Genomic DNA, 21,554 nt, shown 5'->3' with positions numbered 1-21,554 from the left:
TGAAGTGGGAGGATCGTTGAAGCAGGAGGCTGTAGGGAGCTATGATTGTGCCACTGTACTCCCACCTTAGTTATACAGTGAGACCCTATCTCTAAAAAGAAAACAAACAACTGTGAAAAGGTGCCGTGTAGCATGGGAGAAGATATTTGCAAATCATATGTCTGATAAGGTATTAATATCTAGAATATATAAAGAACTCCTACAACTCAATAACAACAAAAAACCTGATTTAAAATTGGGCAAAGGACTTGAAAAGACATTTTTCCAAAGAAGATGTACAAATGGCCAATAAACACATGAAAAGATGCTCAACACCACTGATCATTAGGGAAATATAAAGCAAAACCACAATAAGATACCCCTTCACATCTGTTAGGATGGCTGTTTTAAAAAAAACACAAAGTAACAGGTGTTGGAGTGGATATGGAAAAATTGGAAACTTTGTGCATTGCTGAGGGAAATGTAAAATGGTGTAGCTGCTGTAGAAAACAGTATATTGTATTCCTTTCAGCAGTCTTTTGTAGCCAGTAGTTGCGATTCTAATAAAAGTAGCAGTTGGTTTGGGACTGATAGTGATTGTTATGATTTCAATTGGGTAGTGCTGACAGTATGTGGTTCTTGGTATCTGTGAGGACAAATTGCATAAGCTATCTCATTTCTATCTTACATGAGTGATGTGGATCATTCCGTATCGGTAGGTTCAGTAACGCAAATGAAGTACATTTAAAGCAATGTAAAAGGTAGTAGTAAATGCAAAAGTATGGAGGTAAAGGTGTGCCATTAGTTTTTGGGTTTCAATGCTTGGAACTCAGGGTTGGCGGCTGTCTTAGTTTGCTTGAGCTTCCTTAACAAGGTACCATGGACTGGATGGTTTAAGCAACAGACATTATTTCCCACAGTTCTGGAGGCTGAGAAGTGATGAAGATGCTGGCTGATTCAGTTCCTGGAGAAAGCCCTCTTCCAGGCCTGTAGACTGCCACTTTCTCTGTGTATCCTCTCATGGTCTTTTCTCCATGCGTGCTTGTGAAGAAAGAGACAACAGCTCTCTTTCTCTTCCTTTCCTTATGGGGCCCCACCCTCACTACTTAATCGAATCCTGATTACCTCCCAAGGTGGGGGGGTGTCGTCTCCAAATACTGTTATTTTGGGAATTAGGGATTCAACATATGAATTTTGGGGGGACACAAATATTTAGTCTATAATGGAGACAGTCTGAGAGATAATATCTTAGTAACAAACCAGATAAATCTAGGCTGACCACAGAAACAAGTTGTCAGTTTGGAGAAGCCAGACAGAAAGGAAAGATGTGAGCCGATAAGACAAATTAGAGACACATGAAGAGAGGGAAGGTTCAAAGCCTGAGAATGGGATGGCAGAGATTTGAGAAATTATCTGTAATAACAAGGAATGATGGCTATAACAATTTTGTTTTGGGGTTCTTACTGCCTTAGATATATGTAGGTAGGGGAGACATGGTAAAAATGCTGTATCAGGCTGTTTCTTGCATTGCTATAAAGGAATACCCGAGATTGGGTAATTTATAAGAAAAGAGGTTTAATTGGCTCACAGTTCTGCAGGCTGTACAGGAAGTATGGTGCCAACATCTGCTTCTGGGGAGGCCCCAGGAAGCTCATAATTGTGGCAGAAAGTGATGGGCCGGGGGAGTAGGCATCTAACACAGTAGAAGCAGGAGCGAGAGAGTGAGTGGGGAGATGTCACAAACCAGGTCTCATGAGAACTCACTATTTTGAGGACAGCACCAAGCCATGAGGGATCCATCCCATGACCCAAACACCTCCCAACAAGCCCCATCTCCCCAACATTGGGGATTACAATTCAACATGAGATTTAGTGGGGTCATATATTCAAACTGTATCGGATGCCTGTAGTACTAATAACAGCTTTGGGCCAAGGGCTATACAAACACTGAATGAGTGATGTTTTACTCCACAAGAAAAGAATGAATAGTGTACCAAAACCTTTTTAAAAATAATGTTTACAATAAATTATTTTCATGTCTTCACAGATAACCCATAATGACTTTTTGCTTTGTACTGATGGTGGTTTCTGATAATCAGCATCCTGATGTATCAGTGCTGTTTCTGACCTCTTTTTGATGGTAACTTTTGATGAAAATATGCAGATTTTTGGTAAAGGATCTTTACGGTGATCAGAAATCCACTTCAACTTTTATCCTTTATACTTCAAAATGTCACTGAGAATGACTACTTAAAATACCAAATCACTATCTAAGACACCCCCCCAAAATCTCATAAAATATTGAAGCTAAAAGAAAGAACGAGTTACTGTGTACATGATAGTTTCTTCTTTTTTCTTTGGGTTTTATACCTTTTTCAATTTCTGATTTGTTACAGCAGCGGTCCCCAATCTTTTGGGACCAGGGACCGGTTTCATAGAAGATAATTTTTCCATGGACAGTGGGTGGAGTGGGGGGTGATGGCTTCAGGGTGAAACTGTGTCACCTCAGATCACCACAAGGAGTGTGCAACCTAGATCCCTCACATGAGCAGTTCACAATAGGGTTTGTGCTCCTATGGGATTCTAATGCCATCACTGATCTGACAGTAAGGGGAGCGCATGTGGTAATGCTTGCTTGCACAGCTCACCTCCTGCTTGCCAGCCCAGTTCCTAACAGGCCCTGGACTGGTACTGATCTCTGTGGCCTGGGAGTTGGGGATCCCTACATTACAGGAAGGCCAGGCCTTATTTTGTTTAGAAACTGTATACTGGGATAGTGATTTTTAGTATTTTTTCATTATATATTTTAAAACTACAACAAAGTAAAGGTCTTAAAAAGTTTGTGCCTTTTTTCTTTTTTTTGTCTAATTGCTCTGCTAGAACCTGTAATAGATTTTTGAGTAGAAGTGGTGAGAGTGGGCATCCTTCCATTGTTCTTGATCTTAATGGGGAAGCATTCAGTCTTTCACCCTTAAGTATGATGTCTGCTATAGGTTTTTAATAGGTGCCCTGTATCAGATTAGGAAATACCCTTGCATTCCTAGTTCGCTGAGAATTTTCATCAGGAATGGATATTGAATTTGGTCAATAGTATTTCTGCATCTCTTGATGATCATGCGGTCATTCTTTTTCAGTCTTTTAATGTAGCAAGTTGTTACATTGGTTGAGGTTTGAATGTTAGACACCCTTTGGTAATTATTCTGTAATCCTAAAAGTAGTTTTCTGTGTTTATGAGGGATATTTGTTTGTTTGTTTATTTATTTATTGTATTTGTCTGATTCTGGTATCAGAGTAATGTTGGCCCCATGAAATGAGTTTGGTTTTCCTTTTCCAGTGTCCTGAAAGAGTTTCCATAGAACTGGTATTGATTTCTACCTTAATGCTTGGTAGAATTCATCAGTGAAATAATCTGAACTGGAGTTTTCTTTGTGGAGAGGTTTTAACTATACATTCAGTTTCTTTAATAGATACAGGCTGTTAAGGAAATCTTGTTCTTGAGTTCTCTTGAGTAGTTTTTTTTTTTTTTAACAAGGAATGTAAATTATTGAATTTTTGATATAAAGTTGCTAATAAGTTTCTTACTGTCATTTGAGTATTTGTAGGATTGTAATTATATCAGTTCTCTCATTGCTGATATTGGTAATTTGTGGTTTCTCTTTCTTCCCTTCTCTTATCACTATTAGAAATTTATCAATTTTATTGATCTCAAAGAACTAGCTTTTGGATGTATTGGTTTTTCTCTTTTCTTCTGTTTTGAATTTTATTTCTTGTTTTGCTTTTATCTTTATTATTTTCTTTCTTCTTCTAACTTTGGGTTTAATTTTCTCTTTTTTCCATTTTCTTAAGTTAGAACCTGAGGTTCTTGATATAAGATCTTTTTTCCACCTAATGTAGATTGGTTAACGCTGTAATTCTCTCTCTAACTTTTCTTTTTTTCTTCATATTGGCTATTAGTGCTATGAATTTCAGTCTAAGAAGTACTTTAGCTTTATCTACAGTTTGATGTTTCCATTTTCTTTCAATTCAAGGCACTTTCAAATTTCACTTTTAAAAAAATGGCTTTATTGAGATATTATTCACATACCACACCATCCACCCATTTAAAGTATACAATTCAATGGTATATTCAGAGTTTAGTATATTTAGTATATTCACAGTTATCTGCAGTTATCACCAGTCATCTAGTTTTACTTTTGATTTCTTCTTGGACCTGTGATTATTGAGAAGTGTTTTACTGAGTTTTTAAATATTTGGAGACTATCCAGATACCTTTATGTTACCTGATTTCTACTCTAATCCCATTGTAGCAAAAAGCATACTTTCTATGGTTTGAATACTTTTAATTTAATTGAAACTTGTTTTATGGCCTAGAAATTGGTCTGTATTGGTACATGTTCCATTTGCATTTAAACAGAATGTATATTTTGTTATTGTTGAGTAGAGTGTTCTGTAAATGTCAATTAGGTCAAGTTGGTTGATAGTGTTGTTCAAGTCTTTTATGTCCTTATTGATTTTCCTTCTATTTTGATCAGTTATTGAGTGAAGGATGTTGAAATTACCTACAACATTGTGAATTTGTTTACTTCTTTCATTTCTATCAGTTTTTGCTTCAGGTATTTTGAAATTTTGTTATTAGGTATGTAATGTTTATCATTGTTATAGTCTCTTGACATATTGACCTCATTAATATAAAGTGACCCTTTTTATACCTGCTCTAAAAGCTGCTGTCTGATTTAATATAGTTGTTCTCCCTTAAACTTTGTTGAGTTACTTTACACACTGTAAAATTTACCCATGTTAAGTGTACAGTTAGGTGGGAGCTATGCCTCCTATATATAGGCTGATGATTTCCAAATCTGTGTTTTCAGGCTTTGACATCTGAACCTATGAGCTTTGTTGACTTTTTAAACTTAACAGGTCTAAAATCATACAAATTCATCTCTTTCTCACTCCTTCCGTTTATTCCAAATCACCCTTTCTTTTCTTTATTTTTGGTTCAGTTAATGTCACCCCTTTCTATCCAGTCAGTATTGTGAAAAATCTATTATTGTTAATTCCTTTTCCTTCTCATGTTGAATCACTTGCCTAAATTTCTAGCTTTCTAAGCTCTCTTATGTTGGTCCTTCTTCTCCGTATCTACTTTAAATGCATTTTATTAGGCTCTTGTCATTTTTTGCCTGGGAGGACTGCTGTGACCTCCTGACTCCTTTTCCTACTTCCAGCCTTATATCCTCTCCCTTTCTACTCCCACCTTGCCCCAAGTCAATCCTGAGGAGGCATTCTTTCCAAGATTTAAGTACAGTCATGCCATTTTCAACTTGAAGTTCTTTAGTGCCTTGCATTTTTCCCCAGGCTGCATTGTTGGCTCAATTAATGATTGAGCTTTTGTCTTCTCTAGCTTCCTTGCTATGCTGTCTATCCTACTTTACTGCACTCTCCCCTACACTGCACACTATACATTAGTGGCCATACCAAGTTAATTGCTAACTAGTATATTGTGTTACTACTTCTGTGTCTTTGTATACTCTGCTTTCTTCATCTAGAATGCCCTTATTACTTGATCTGCATGGCAAACTCTTACTCTTCTATTTTTTATTTGAAGATCATGTATTTCTCTATTTCCCTATGTAAATCTGCTTTCAAGTCATATACTTGTATGGTTAACAAGTGACTATTCTTTTCTATGTATATCTTACCTTTGTATAGCTGTCCGTGGTATTTACTTTCTCTTTCACACATTTTGTACTTACTTTGTTTACGTATTCATTAGATTGTGAACTCTTGTGGGCAAATCATGTGTCTTATTTTTCTTTGTATCCCTTGCCTTTCACATTTGGTAAATTTTATTATTGAGTTAAGTTGAAATTACTTGAATGACAGATAACCTTTGATTTAATCGGAAATTACCTTAAACGCAAACTGCAATCCTTTGAAAACCCTAGTTAGAGTAATCTATAACTGCTTTCTACAGAAACAAAATCTTTTAATAACCAAATAGGTGACTTATACCTAACTAAAGATAGAGACAGTAAGTTTGTGTTGATGGTCCATGGCTGCATTACTAAAATGGGAGTGTAAAGCACTTAGTGTTTTGTGGGGGCCACATGACCAAAGTAATTGGATTTGGTATAAAAGCTTGGGGTTCTGTGGATTTCTCAGTGCTTAGCCTTAAATCTTTTTTAGCCTCTTTCATGTGGCCAACCAATTACTCATATTGAGAAACAGTTGGGCTTCTTCATTAACATGTTGTTTTAGGAATGGGATTACTGTTAAGCAGTGGTGATCCCAAATGTGATACAGTTTGTCCTGTTTGGCTTTTAACTACAGTCAGGACACTGGAAAGTATATGATTCTTAAGATGATAACCTTCAGAAACTTTTGATCATGTGTATGACAGTATTATTCTGTGCAAGTAGAATACGTTTATTTGCTGTTGAAAATCATCTTAGACCAGATTTGTAAACATCTCCCTTATAATAACACCATTTTAATTAACCTCTTGCTTATTTTCAAGTTTAAGGAGATCTTCTTTTTATTACCTCAAAAGCATGGCATTTCTTTTCGGAAGGTCTTAAATTCCTTCAGGCACTTGCCACTAAAGCAGTGTAGAATGCTGTTGTTTCATTATTTTCTGTACCAGTTGCTGACTATCCTATTGTCATTTCCCAAAATCATTCTTGGCCTATATTGTGCACAAGTAACTATTTACGTAACTGCTTCAACTATTTTTTTTTTTTTGTGTGTGTGTCTTCCTGGATTATCTGAAATTTCTTTAGAATATTATTAAAATATAGGATGTTGGAGAAAGCTATTTAATATCTAACTTTGTCATAAAAAAGCTTTTAGTATTGGCCATTGTTACTTACAAATGCTACCATTTTAAAAGGTAGCATTACATTGTTGATTCATTCAGCATTTTTTTTTTTTTTTTTAGTCATTAAATAGAGCAATGGGGAGTTATTCTTGGAATTTGGCGATAAGAGTCAATGTAAAATTCACTTATGATTGTTAACAATAGTTATCTGCCAAAGTCTTTAAAGGGCTGTCATATTCTTAGTCCTAAATCAGAAGAAGATGGTCTAGAAATCTTAACAAAGTAGTAATGGATGTGAATGAAAGCTGATGTAAATGGTGGTGTTATCATAGAAGAAATAATGTATCAATGGAAGTTTGAATGTGTGGAGTCTAGAGATGGGACCCAATAGATAGGAAGGGTAGGAAATTACGTTTACTGAGTACCTGTTGTCTTCTCACAGTTTCCTTCCCTTGCTGCACTCTTATTTATTTGTTGATTCTTTTGAATTTTATATGTAGAGCTCATATTGCCTGTGACAAAAGACAGTGGGTTTTTTTTTTTTTTTTGAGACAGAGTCTTGCCCTGTTGCCCAAGCTGGAGTGCAGTGGCGTGATCTCGGCTCACTGCACGCTCTGCCTCCCGGGTTCACGCCATTCTCCTGCCTCAGCCTCTTGAGTAGCTGGAACTACAGGCACCTGCCACCATGCCCAGCTAATTTTGTATGGGCCTTCATTATCTTTTGTGTTGCTGGCTAGGACTTCTAGTACAATCACATAGAAACCGTGATAGTGAGCATCCTTACTTGTTTCCCTCACTTTGAGATAGAATTAGTTCTGTAGTTTGATTATCAAGAATGTGATTTGCTGTAATTTTTGGAAATACCTTTTATTAGGTTGAAGAAGTTATTTTTTTCTCCATTCAGTTTCTTCCTCTGTTTCTACTGAATGAGTATAAGAGCAGAAGTGACTAAAAGGATGGAACCCTGTACTTTTGAGAGTACATTGAAGATGATAAAGCCAATGATTAGAGGCCTGTTGGTAAAGCAGGTTTGAGGAAGAGGGAGCTTCAGAGGAAGGATCAATTTTTAACGGTGGTGGATAGAAGAGTCGTGTAAAGTGTACGAAGTGGAAACAGCAAGTGTAGTACTGTTTGAAAAAGTGAAGTGAAGGAAGGGGAACACCAATGAAGGTTAAAGTGGAGGCAGTTTTGAGGGGAGTTTTTATTTGTTTTTAAAGGATAGGTGAGACTTCATATTTGTAAGTGAAGGTTAAAGCTCCAGTAGAGAGGGAAAGAGTGAATATAAAGGAAAATTTCTGCCAACCAAAACTCCGGTGTAATGTTATGTATCCGTATGTAAATTAGAATCATCCAGAATGCTTCCAAACATGATTCAAGAGCCTAGGTGGCTTAAGCAAGATAGAAGTTAATTTCTGTTCACACATATGAATTCTGCAGGACAGTTTCAATAAGAGAGGCTGAGAAACAGAGTTTTTATTTAGCAGGATCATGGGCCTAGCCAAAACTTGAGGGTTCTAGGATTAAGGAAGAAGAAAGAAGAGATTTGGGGAGACAGTTTTCAGTATTTGCACAGTAAGTGTGAGAAAACTCTTAAATAAAATTTATCTCTCTCAGTGTTTGCATAGTGTTTCAGAAGCCAAAATGCATTTGTTTATATCTAGACTCTTTACTTACTAGCTCCTTGACCCTGAACAAATTATTTTTCTCTTTATGCCTTAATATTTTCATAATAAGGTGGAGAATAGTGGTGTTTGATAGAGAGTGCCTCATACATTGATATGAGAATTAAATAAGGTAATATATGTAATTGATGAAACCATTGCCTTGTACATCTAAGCCACAATTACTAGTTTTGTTGTCATTTGCCCTTGCTGTTCAAGGCAAAAATGCAAAATACAAAAAACAAAACAAAATAAGATAACAAAAACAAAAAATACCTTGTATTACTTATGGGATATCCAAAAGTTAATTAAATATTACACATTGAGACACAACTGAAAAGAGTAATTTCAAATCTCCTGAGAACTTGTAGATATAAAACTAGATTTTATTGGAAACCTTGGAAGGTACTCAGCCAAACTGCAAAGTCCGAGGGCACAGTTCTTCACATGACCACTGTCACTTCTGGCACCACTTACAAATTCAGAGGGCTCCCCAGACCACCCTCTGGCTTGATAATTTGCTAGGACTCACAAAGGGATTACAGATTACAGGAATCCAGATTAAAATCAGCCAAGGGAAGAAACACTTAGGGTGAAGTCCAGGAAAGTTCCACATGTTGATCTGCCAGTGTCCTCTTCCCATGGAGTCAGGACAAGTTCTTCCAGCACCAGTGTGTGACAGTATGCATGATTGCCAACCTGGTAATCTCATTCAAGCTTCAGTGTATAGAGTTTTTATGGGGCTTCATTATGTAGGCATCATTGATTGATTACTCAATTGCCTGTATGGTTGAACTCAGTCTCCCAGTGGACTGATACTGTGTAACCCAGAGCCTTGTCCTAAGCCATATTGTTGGTATTTATGACATGGCCAGCTTCTGCTTTAAAACTATTAGTTGTGACCAACCCTACCTAAAGATCTGGTATGGCCAGCACCCATCATAAACAAGCACACTTCTATCAGCTGTGACACATTACCTCTCAGAAGCTGAAGTCAATGGTGAGACTTCTGTTTGGGCAAAGCCAAATTCTTTGCTACACAGGAGGATACAAGACACTGATGAAAAGGAATGATCTTTACAAATGGAAGTCTAACATAATGATCTGTTGAAAATACCAAAGTTAAAAAAAATCTTAAAAATATGTATATAAGAGAAAGATCATCCAAGTGAAAATAAAACCCCCAGCTGGAGTAATTTAAAAATCTAGAAATTTGGCTGCTAAAGCGAAATTTGAGGAACCATTTGCATGGAGATCAAAATTGAAAATAAAATTTTGAGTCATATAGAGAAGAAAACTAGCAAGAAAGTTCATAGTGCTACTAAATAATTATTGTGAAAACTCAAGGAAAAAAGGAAATAAAGTACATTATTTGCTTTGGCAGTTGTAAAGATTGCTGCATTCACGTGTAATTTGGAACAGAGAGGTGAGAAGGATTGAAATTATTAATGACTTACATGTGTATGTAACATTACTTTTTACTTGATTCCAAGGTAAGTAGAAGGAAGTACTTAGCAAAAAGTGGTATAGTCAAAATAGTGTATGTTTTCCACTGTGTTGATGAAGGTACTAATCATAGAGGTTTTTTTGTTTTTTTTTTTTTTTTTTTTTTAGTGATTGTTCCAGGTTGTAGGGTGAGACATGGGCAGAGCTGGAACTAAAATCTTTGTCTCCTGACTTTTGGATTAAGTATACTTTTTTTTCTAACTGCAAAATGATTCCTCTTGGAACCCAGTTAATAGGAGGTCTGATTGAATTTCCTGGAACTCTGGAGTTTCTCTTAGGACCAGTCTGGTTAGTCCTTTCTTGCCCTCTAGTTGATATTGGTTCTTCTGAAATAGTTTACTCACTAAACTCTTAAGCAAATGGTGCTTTTTGAGGGACAAATAAAAATAAATCTATAGATTATTTAGATTTTCAAAATGTGTTTGAATAAGGCTCTTCACAATATTGCAACAGTGTAGGTTCTAATGAGCAAAGTTTGACTGCCTTAACAATAACAAGTGGGATAAGATGACTGGAGCTTTCCTTTAGAGCAAACATTTACAGGGCTCAATTTTTTATTTTTAAAAATAATTATAAAAATTATGTCATTTGTAAATTGTTTACATATACATGTTACTATCAAATGTACTTTTCACCTGTGGAGGAACAACTGATGCTAACACGAAGTTAACAGCAATAGTAAGTGAAAATGGAAAACTGTTACATGGCAGTGTTTTTAAGGGGTCTCATCATAGCCCATGTCATTAATTTTAATATGGATTTTGATATTTAATATTCATTTTTATTGCCTACCCTGTAGTCGGAGCTGCTGTTTACAACTTTTTTTTTTTTTTTTTTTTTTTTGAGACGGAGTTTCGCTTTTGTTGGCTCAGGCTGGAGTGCCATGGCGCGATCTCAGCTTAGTGACACCTCTGCCTCCCAGGTTCAAGCAATTCTCCTGGTCCAGCCTCCTGAGTAGCTGGGATTACAGGCGCCTACCAGCATGCCCAGCTAATTTTTGTATTTTTAATAGAGACGGGGTTTCACCATGTTAGCCAGGCTGGTCTCGAACTCCTGACCTCAGGTGATCCACCCGCCTTGGCCTCCCAAATTGCTGGGATTACAGGTGTGAGCCACCACACCCGGCCTTACAACTCTTTTGACTGTTTGTAGCCTCATGATGGTCTGTAGACTTTCTATATCATATTCATTTCAGATGGGGTCTTAGAATCTGTATTTGCATTTTAATATTTTTAAACACCTATTATATGCCAGGTATTGTGCTGGATAGGCATTGAGGGATACATTGGAACAAAAATCAGATAGAGTCTCTGAACTTAATGGAGTTAATAGTCATCAGGAGAGACAGGCATTACTCAAAGAATCACATGTGGTTAAGTACTATGAAGGAAAGATACATGGTGCCATCAGAATGTATATTAGGGAGATTTGTATAATATAGGAGATACCTGAAGAAGTTATGATTGATCAGTGACTTGAAGGTAAAGAAGGAATTGTAAGAGTGTTTTAAGCGAGGAAACCTCATGCATACGGGACTATTGATGGGAAAGAAAATGGTGCGTAAAAGAACTGAAAAGAGGTAGTTGGGTGTGGTGGCTCATGCCTGTAATCCCAGCACTTTGGGAGCCTGAGGCGGGCGGATTACCTGAGGTCAGGAGTTCGCGACCAGCCTGAGCAACATAGTGAAACCCCGTCTCTACTAAAATACAAAAAAATAGCCGGGCGTGGCAGCATGTGCCTGTAGCCCCAGCTTCTTGGGAGGCTGAAGCAGGAGAATCTGTTGAACCTGGGAGGCGGGGGTTGCAGTGAGCTGAGATTGTGCCACTGCACTCCAACCTGGGTGACAGAGGGAGACTCCATTTCCAAAAAAAGAACGAAAGAAGGTGTGTGGCTGTAGAACAGAGAGGTAGAGGAGTGTGTATGAGATGAAGCTTAAGAGATAGATAGAAGGTACATTTTACAGAATTCCTTAATAGGCCATAATATAATAGAATTCCTTAGGATAAGGGAAGCCATGAAGTGTTTTAAATGAGAGAGAGTCATAGTCTGAATAATTTCAGAAAGCACATTGGGTCTATAGTATGGATGGTGAATAGCTTGTGGGTGGGTGGGGCTGTGGTTGGAGAGTGTATGTGTGAAGACTATTGGAAGCGTATTACAATAGTTTAGGTGAGGCATGACGGTAGCCTCCTTATTGTGGTTCCATTGCATGCTAAAAAGAGTATGCAGAGAAGAAGGACTATGACTAAGTAAGTTCAAGAAGTGTTGTGTTAGGCAACTCTATTGCAGAACTTCTCAGGGCTTTTAAAATGCCCATGTGCGTGGTGAAACTCTGCGAGGGGATATGGGATGTTTTGTGGCATGTATGTCTTGCCCCACACAGGGTGGGCTCTAGAAAGTGGTGTATAATACCTGTTCATGGAAGTTCACTGGTAGGTGAAGATGCTTTCCGAGTGATAACATATGAGCTATTGCAAACATGGTTGGGGGCTTCCACATGCCATGTAGCAATAACTTGGGGATAACATGGTACTTGGAGATAGAAATGGAAAGCTTGTTTTCCTGGGGAAATCTCCCCATTTGTCATCGGGACAGAAAATTCCCCTTGAAAGAGCCAGTCTTCCCCATTTGATGTTGCTCTTCCTTGGGGCCCTTTTCCAGGTCCTCTGTTTTTCTGAATCTATGTGCATGCTTGCACAGTGAATGGGTGAGTTGGGAAATTCTCAGCTGGGAATGTCAGAGTACCCACTGATAGTTACTCTGTAGAATCTGAAATCTGGGGACAATTGAGGGCCGTGGCGGTAACTCATGATAGCAGGCACTTTCCCTCTTTCTCTTCTGTCCTGAACCATGTTGGCCATTTGACTTATTGGCCATTTGGCTTATTGTCTCTTGATTGCAAGATGGCTCTCTTAGCTTTAGGCTTCACAAATATGTTTGAAGACAGGAATAGGAGGTTGGGTAGGTTTAGACTTAGCAGCTAAAGGCCCTTTTCTCAACTGGCTCTGTCCATTTGTTAATATATAAAGGAAAATTCCTGGTAGTTCCCTTTTTTCTCGTTGGTTGAAATAGGGTTTTATGGCTACCCTTAGCTGCAAGGGCAGCTGGGAAAGACTTGATTAACGTAGACGGATTATGATCTGTTCTCTAGGGGTAGTGAGTAGCACAGTGTTTTTCTGTTGGCAAAATGTGGGGCTGGGATTGGAAGGCCCTTGGGTGTTTCTGCCTTGGATATCTTATTTAAGACTTCATTCAGCACGATGATGCCCCTGTCTGCCTGAGTCGCCTGAACAGATCAGCCCTCATGTCATTTTCTCATGGATTCATTCAGGGGCCAGCCTAAGTTCCCTGCCCTATTCCTCCTACATCCATCCAGTCTGTCTGTAGGCCCCATGGATTCTTCCTCACTGATGATTGACCTTTTCTGTTGCTGACTGTTTAGCCTGCTTCACCTCCCTCTCCTTTTTCTCTCTCGTTTCTTTTATCAGCACTTTCTCAGTGCTAATAACCCATTTTTTCCTCTAGTGTTTAACATTTTATTGTTAATACTAGATAATATTAGATTGTGAATTTTTCTTTTGGCATACAGGTTTATGATTTAACACGTGCTATTCATGTAACTACCATCATAATTATATATGTAACAATTCTATCATTAAAAAAAAAAAACTCCCTTGTGTTATTTCTTTATAGGTAGCCCATCCCTCATTCATAACTCCTGGCTACCACTAATCTATTCACCATCCCTCTTTTTTGAGAATGTCATATAAATGGAATTATATAGTATACAACCTTTTGAAATTGGCTTATTTCACTCAGGTAAGAATGCCTTTGAGATCCATTCAAGGAGTGTGTATAAACAATTCACTCCTTTTTATTGCTGAGTAGTAGTCCATAGTGTGGACATACCACAGTTTTGTTTAACCATTTACTGTTGGAGGATATCTGGATTGTTTTCAGTTTTTGCCTATTGTGGATTAAGCCGCTATAAACATTTGTGTATAGTCCTTTGTCCTCCATTTTTTTCATTATGGCAAAATACAATTAACATAAAATTTACCATCTTAACCATTTTAACGTATACAGTTCAGTAGCATTACTATACAACCATCACCATCATCCATTTCCAGAACTCTTTTCATCTTGCAAACCTGAAACTGTACCCGTTAAACAATAACTTCTCATTGTCCTATCTCTAGTCCCTGGCTACCACCATTCTACTTTTTGTCTCTAGGGTTTTGCCTTCTTTAAATACCTTCTACAAGTAGAATCATACAGTATTTGTCTTTTTGTGACCAGCTTGTATAAAGCTTTTCTTTCTTTTTTTTTTTTTTTTAATGATCACAAGTCTTTATTTCTTTGAGATAAATGCCAAGAAGTGCATTTGCAGGATTCTATGTTAGTTACATCTTTAGTTTTTTTAAAAAAACCACAAACTTTTCCAAAGTGGAAAATTTTACACCATTTTACATTCTTACTAGCAATGTTATAAGTTCAGCCATCTGCAAAGTTTGAATTAAATTTCTGGAGAAATGACCCTATTGACTGTTAGGTTAGGTGTTTACCCTTAGAGTAGTCTTCGTTGGTTGGTTGATTTGGAAAAGAATGGTTTACAGTAAGTACTACTCTTGTATTCATTCCTGTGGATTGGGGTAGATATAGAGGGAATATTGAACTCTCTTTCACAAAAGTGGGGCTGGGTAGGAAACCGTGTAGGTGTCCATTGCAGTAGTGGTTTTCAAACCTGTGTGCACACCAGAATCATCTGAGGAGCTCTTCATTATGTAGATTCATGGGTTTCATATAGACCTACTAAATTGGAATCTGGTTTTAACAAAGGTTCAAGAGAGTTTTAAGTAGTCATGCCCACATCTGTTGGGAATGTTACATTATAATATCTATGCACTTTTGAAAGTTTAAAGGTTTTAGAAGCATATGCTGTACTATATAAATGAAAAACTTCCTGTTCTCTTATCTTTTCCTCTTTTTCTTTGGCCTTATGTTTATATTTTTGTCTCTTCTCTGATACTTATTCTATTTTTATTTTCTCTCCTCCATTTAGTTTTCACTGGTGTCTATTTTTTGCAAGTGTCTATGGATAAGTTACTGTTATCTCTGTTCTTAGTATGGAAATTGTATAAAGAGATTATAAAGAGAGTTTGATCTTAGGCATTCAGGGTTCCTCTTCTTTCTCATACCACATCTGAATCTCTCTCACTGATAATTCTTTCCTTTTAATAGCAAAAGTAGAAAACAAGTTCCTGGGTTTAATGGAGAAACCTTTATGTTTTATATTTAAAGGTTGACATTCTTAAGTAGGCTCACTCTTATGTTTTATTTCCTCCTTTTCTCACAGGGAAGAAGAAGAACGTCTGAGAAATAAAATTCGAGCTGATCATGAGAAGGCCTTGGAAGAAGCAAAAGAAAAATTAAGAAAGTCAAGAGAGGAAATTCGAGCAGAAATTCAGACAGAGAAAAATAAGGTAGTCCAAGAAATGAAGATAAAAGAGAACAAGCCACTGCCACCAGTCCCTATTCCCAACCTTGTAGGAATAAGTGGTGGAGACCCAGAAGATAATGACATAAGAGAGAAAAGGGAAAAAATTAAAGAGGTAATAAGCTGAGTTTTGTGATATGGAGTGTTTATGGATTTGTATTTGGATATAAACAAATGTATATAATCTATGGTATCCTGTTTTTGATCTTTTTGTTCTTGGGTCATAGTTGTAGTATAGTTTCCAGGTTGGTAATAAGGACTAGAACTCTTTCTTGTTTTTTGTTTTTTGTTTTTTGTTTTTTAAAATGTTGATTATAATGTAATTATTGGGCACTTAAAATATTTTTGATACGATGTTTAGATGGTTAGTGCCACTCATTCTTGTCCAGAGATCTTTTGAAATTCAGCATTTTATTAATAATATATCTGTATATAACTTACCATTGTCTAAGCAGTTTCTTAAATGTTCAGTTACAAAGGGACTCTGCTAGATAATATGTAGACCCCCTCATAAACGTGCTTCTAAAGAGCTAGCATTGTATCTCCAGTTTTTTAAGGAACATGTCATGATACCCCTCAACTATACTGTAGATTAAAAACACATTCCTTCCAAAAAGTCTCCATGGATTGAAAAATGGGAAAGAATTGATTTCAAAATTCTTTAAATTTATTTAGCCTCAGAAGTCTTTCAATTTGTTATTCTGTAATTACTTAAAAGTAAAGAGAATACCAGATGGGAAACATCTAGCGAATATTTGAGTTAAACTTTGTTAATTAGAACTCCTAAAAATTCTGGTTGGAGTTTGTGATTATACTGCCTATGAAGAAAAATATTTTATCAGAGTGTAATTGTACCAACAATATTTGAGAAAGTTTAATTATTATAAAGTAAGATAAATTTAGTTAAAGTAATCAAATATCTATTTGGATATATTCTAGTAATGGATATGGAAGGTACAGCAGATGTTTTAAGCTCAGCCTTATGAATTATTATAAAACCTTGACCTTGATGGAGTAGAAATCGAGCTGTGCTCTGATTTTACCTCATGTCTAGAGTCTGTTTTATATATAGACTACTTAAGGCACTTCCTTCAGACAGTGCTGGGAGAGACAGTGATAGATTTTTTTTTTCAGATGCCTGACTTGCTTTTTTTCAGATGTCATTACAATGTACTGAAATACTTTTTTCAAACACGTAATAATTCAGGTGGATAACCATGTATGTTCAGGGGACCCCCAGATGATCCTCAGGTTCAGTGATTCCCCAGAAGTACTCACAGAACTCAGCATATAGAAATATGTTTTAGTTTGCTGAACTTTTATCCTGTTATTTTACTGAAATAAATTATTTATTTATTCTTACAGCTTTTTTGTAGATTGCTTGTGATTTTTCTTATACATAGTCATGTCTTCTTTAAAGAGGTACTTTTCCTTTTTCCTTCTTGATTTTTATACCTTTCTTTTTTCTTGTCGTACTGCAGTGGCTAGGAGTTCTAATACATTGTTGAAAATAAGTGGTGAGAATGGACATACTAGGTTTATTCCCAACTTCAGGGGTTAAGCATCTAGTCTTTTGCCATTAACTATGTTGTGTCAACTGTAGGTTTTTAAAAGATGCTGTTTATTAGGTTGAGGATGTCTCCTTGTAGTTCTAGTTTACTGAGAGTTTTATCATGAATGAGTGTTGAATTTTGTTAGATGCATTGTCTTCATTTGTCTCTAGATGACTGTATGATTTTTTTTCCCTTTATTCTGTTAACATGGTAAATTACATTGGTTTTTGGATGTTAAATTAGTCTTATATTCCTGGGTTAAACTCCACTTTGTTATGGTATAGTATCCTTCTTAGATGTCGCTAATTTTTGTTAGGGAATTTTGCATCTGTGTTCTTGAGATACATTGGTCTTGAGTTTTCTTGTAATATCTTTGCTGATTTTGGTGTCTGATTAATGCTGGCTGCATAAAGCAAGTTGGGAAATGTTTAATGAATAGTATGCTGTTAAATGAATAGATTTTTGGTACACCACAGTCTACTATTATATAATTCATCTGATATATAATTAAATACTCTGCTATTGTGTAGCTCAGAACTCCTTGGGTTGTAAAACACTCAGCTTAAACTAAGTAATACAAATAGTATTTATTGGTTTAATGGCTCTAAACAAGGGCTTCGAGTTTGGCTGAATCCAAGCCTGTAGATATTATTGTGAGTATTAAGCATCTGTCTCTCTTTCCTTTTGCTAGTTTCTCCATGTTGGCAGAGAGCCATTATCAGCTCTAGGTTTATATATTACGCAGATCATGATATTGCAGAATAAAAAAGTCCCTCTATCTCCTGGTGTCTATAACAATGTGTAAAAAGAACTTGATTGTTCCTACTTGAATCACATGTATCCACTCACTTTGTCTAGGGCAGGGGTTGACGGCTACAACCTGTGGGCCAAATTCTGCTTGCTGTTTTAAAAATAAAATTTAGGCTGGGCGCGGTGCCTCACGCCTGTAATCCCAGCACTTTGGGAGGCCAAGGCGGGCAGGTCACGAGGTCAGGAGTTCGAGACCATTCTGGCTAACACGGTGAAACCCCGTCTCTACTAAAAATAACAAAAAAATTAGCTGGGCGTGGTGGCGGGCGCCTGTAGTCCCAGGAGGCTGAGGCAGGAGAATGGTGTGAACCCGGGAGGTGGAGCTTGCAGTGAGCTGAGCTTGCATCACTGAATTCCAGCCTGGGTGACAGAGCAAGACTCCATCTCAAACAAAACAAAAATAAATAAAAATAAATTTTAATTTGAATACAACCATGTCCATTTACTTACATATTATCTGGGACTGCTTTTGTGCTGTAACAGCAGAGTTAGTTTGTTCATCTCTGGTCTAAGGATAAGGGGTTTTCTAGCTAGACTGAGTTAATTGATGGTAGAAGCAGAGCCTCTTGATTGACAGCTCTGTCATACGTGAGGAAAGGGAGCTGTTCCCAAAAAAACTAACATTTCTCAAAAGGAAAGAATGCCAAACAGATATGTACCTCATGAAGAAAGAGGACTTGTCTATTATACCCATTTTTTCCTGTCATATAGATGATATTAAACATAGTTATGTATGTTTTCATACTGATACAAATGTTAATTGAATAATATACTAATGTAGATCTAGAAGAATGGGCAAGGATATAGTAATAGAACCCAAAATTATATGAAATAAAAAAACAGTTTGTGAAAAATTTAACTTGATGGATTATAATTTTTCTCTCTTCAGATGATGAAACATGCTTGGGATAACTATAGGACATATGGGTGGGGACATAATGAACTCAGACCTATTGCAAGGAAAGGACACTCCCCTAACATATTTGGTAAGTTTACTTTTTCTAATTACTATTTCCATTTTCTACTTCCATCTTTTAAAACAAGATGTAACTTTTCAAAGTACTTTCTAAAATCTGAGTATTTCTGTGGAACTATAATTTGAAGAAACATGTATGATTTTTGCAAGTGTCAGTCACGATTAAGTTCCAGTTGCTTTCGAGTACACATATATGTGGTAGATTTTCCATTTACATATGGATGCTTTAGTCATTTATGTGAGTATTTAAAAGCTTTTTTTTGGCATTTTTTTTCTTTAGTGTCAGGAAAGGTAGGCACCTACTTGTCATTTTTTTCTTCAACACAATACCTATTCTGATATTCATGTTACAGAGGAAGAGGGGAAGGATAGGAAATTCTTGTAGTTCTATGTACATTTTTTTAAAAAGTGACCTACCCAGGGTGATTGGGTTACTGAATTCAGTGGGTTCACAGTTCCTAAGGAAAAATTAACAATGTATTCTGTGAATGGAGGTTTGGGGAAGCGCTGTGTTCATCTTGAGTTTGTTCATCCTATTTTCCTTGAGCTCAGTTCACTTATAAAACTTCCCAGTTTAACTTACTCAACTGATTTAACAACTTTTACTAAACCCTGAGGTAAGTCTTGAGAATTGTTAAGCTACTCTTTGTAGTCTTCACTCCTTTCCCTCATTTTAAATGCTTCTTGATGTGACTTGATGATTGTCTTTTAAGTAGTGATAGATGAAGGCAAGAAAATTTTAATGGGCTAAAAAGACACAAACTAGTTATATGCAGTCTGATTCTCTTTATTACCTGTAGTAAACCATCACAGTAATTCAAATAACAGCAATTTTCTTTTTGACACTAGGGAAGGATTTTTCTAATGCTGTGACTTTTCTTATAATTTGTTCATTGTTGCTTGTTTTTGGTCAAAAAAGAAAATGTCTTAAAAAATAATTTCTGTTGGGTTTGGAAGATGTTGTGGTAGAGGAGTAAAGGAAAAAAGTTTCTTCTGGGTAATCAGTGACTACCAGAGACTTCATAATATGATATTTAATTTATCAGCCATCATGTAATGAAATAAAGTATATTTTCTTAGCAAAGTTTTGGACTGGAAAGTTCTTACTGCTTTGTGGATGTCACAGTATGAGGCGTTAGTGCAATAAAGACATTAAATTTAATAGTCAGTTAAAATTAGAACCTCCCTTCGAGTAACTTTCTTTTATGTTAAACTCAATGGTAAATTGTGAGCCTTTTAAAAAGATTGAAATATAAAAATGTGTTGAAAATAAAAATTGGATGTTAATTTTTTACTTTTTTCAAATGATATTTCTCAGAACATCTAATGTATTAATATTTATCAAATAGATACTGGTCCTATCTGTTTACCAAATAAATACTGCTGCTTTAGTAAACTTTAAAGATAGAAGAAAATTAATTTGACACTTGGGAAACATCTATTGTGAGAAGAAAATTATAGTGAAATGGTAGAAAAAGAAAATCTGCAGAATTTTCAGTAGTCAAAATTAGGTGCTGCTTATTTTTTATTAAATTTTTGAGTGGTTACAGTTACTTTTCTGGCCAGATAAGCTACATAGGAATAGATCATTATTATGTTTTGTCTCGTGTTTGTAGCTATGCAGTTAGTTTGTTAAAGGATTATTTTTTATAGTTTAATACTTTGTTTCCTACTTTCTCTGTTTCTGTTGTCCCTATCTCAAATTCTTACCAGTAAGTACAATTTGAGGTTTTTTTTTTAAATATATTTTTTGATTTTTTCTTTTTTTAAAAAACAGTAAAAGTCTAAGAGAAGGGTGGTTAAGTAGTTCTCAGTGTCTCATTTGACATCCCAAATTTAGTACGCCTTTACAGAATAGGAATATATAGGTGGATACGGAACCTTTGCTTGCAATATTCTAGATTTTAGGGAAAACATTAACTTAAAACACGCCCCTTTTTGTTACCCTCGATTGTTAAACAATTCTTTTCTATGGTAACTGAGATAGGGGCTCCTCTGATTTCTGTCTAGTTAGTTCTTGGCATCAGAGTCCTCTTTACGTGCAGATAACAGAAAATCCATTGCAAAATGGCTTAAACTAAAAAGGAAACTTGCTGAATGAGTTCCTGGTGTATATCTGATTCTATCTGAGCTTTTTTACTTTATCTTTTCTGTTTTCCTGTTTGTTAATATAATCAAGCTGGTTTCTTAGCAGGATGTCTGCAGCAGTTTGAAGCTTCGTATCTTCATACTACCACATCTGTAGGAAAGAGAACACTGTAAAGAAGAGAGCACTTGGATGTCTTAGAAATATAATCGAAATACTCACTGTTTCTTATTGTTTCTGATTAGGTCTTGTGCCCACTGTTGAACCAAATGCTGTACTTAGGAGGATGGGACATGTTCTTTTTGTTTTGCTTAGTTAGGGCCTGGCTCTGGAGCCAGGAGAGGGGAGAGGGAAATGTTGCTGGATGTAAGCACTGATACTAATTATTCTAACAGTGATTAATAGAATGGCTGGGTGCAGTGGCACGGAGTCCCAGCTCTACTGGAGGTTGAGATAGGAGGATCGCCTGGGGCCAGGAGACCAAGGCTACAGGGCACCATGATCATGATGCCTGTGAATAGCCACTGTGCCCTAACCTTGGCAACATAGCAAAACCCTTTCTCTTAAAAAAAAAAAATGCAGAATGAATTCTATTTAGATGTTCTGGAAAACAGAAAGTCTTATTAAGGATAGGTCTTTTTGCATGAAGAATAAATTATTTTAATTTGGAAA

At 36.4% G+C, this 21,554-nt stretch overlaps 1 protein-coding gene across 4 annotated transcripts in view; it reads left to right on the top strand.

The window, feature by feature from the left end:
• LOC105479101 (mannosidase alpha class 1A member 2) overlaps positions 1-21,554 on the top strand; it is a 168,703-nt gene that overhangs the window by 19,701 nt on the left and 127,448 nt on the right. For all 4 annotated transcript variants that reach the window (XM_011736913.3, XM_071092678.1, XM_071092275.1 and 1 more), the window contains exons 2-3: positions 15,317-15,572; positions 18,710-18,806. In XM_011736913.3, coding sequence (XP_011735215.1) covers positions 15,317-15,572; positions 18,710-18,806 — 353 coding nt within the window. The remainder of the gene's footprint in view (positions 1-15,316; positions 15,573-18,709; positions 18,807-21,554) is intronic.

The sequence above is a fragment of the Macaca nemestrina genome, chromosome 1 (assembly GCF_043159975.1).
Source record: "Macaca nemestrina isolate mMacNem1 chromosome 1, mMacNem.hap1, whole genome shotgun sequence".
In the NCBI taxonomy this organism is placed as follows: Eukaryota; Metazoa; Chordata; class Mammalia; order Primates; family Cercopithecidae; genus Macaca; species Macaca nemestrina.
This window is presented reverse-complemented; position numbering and strand designations above follow the sequence as displayed.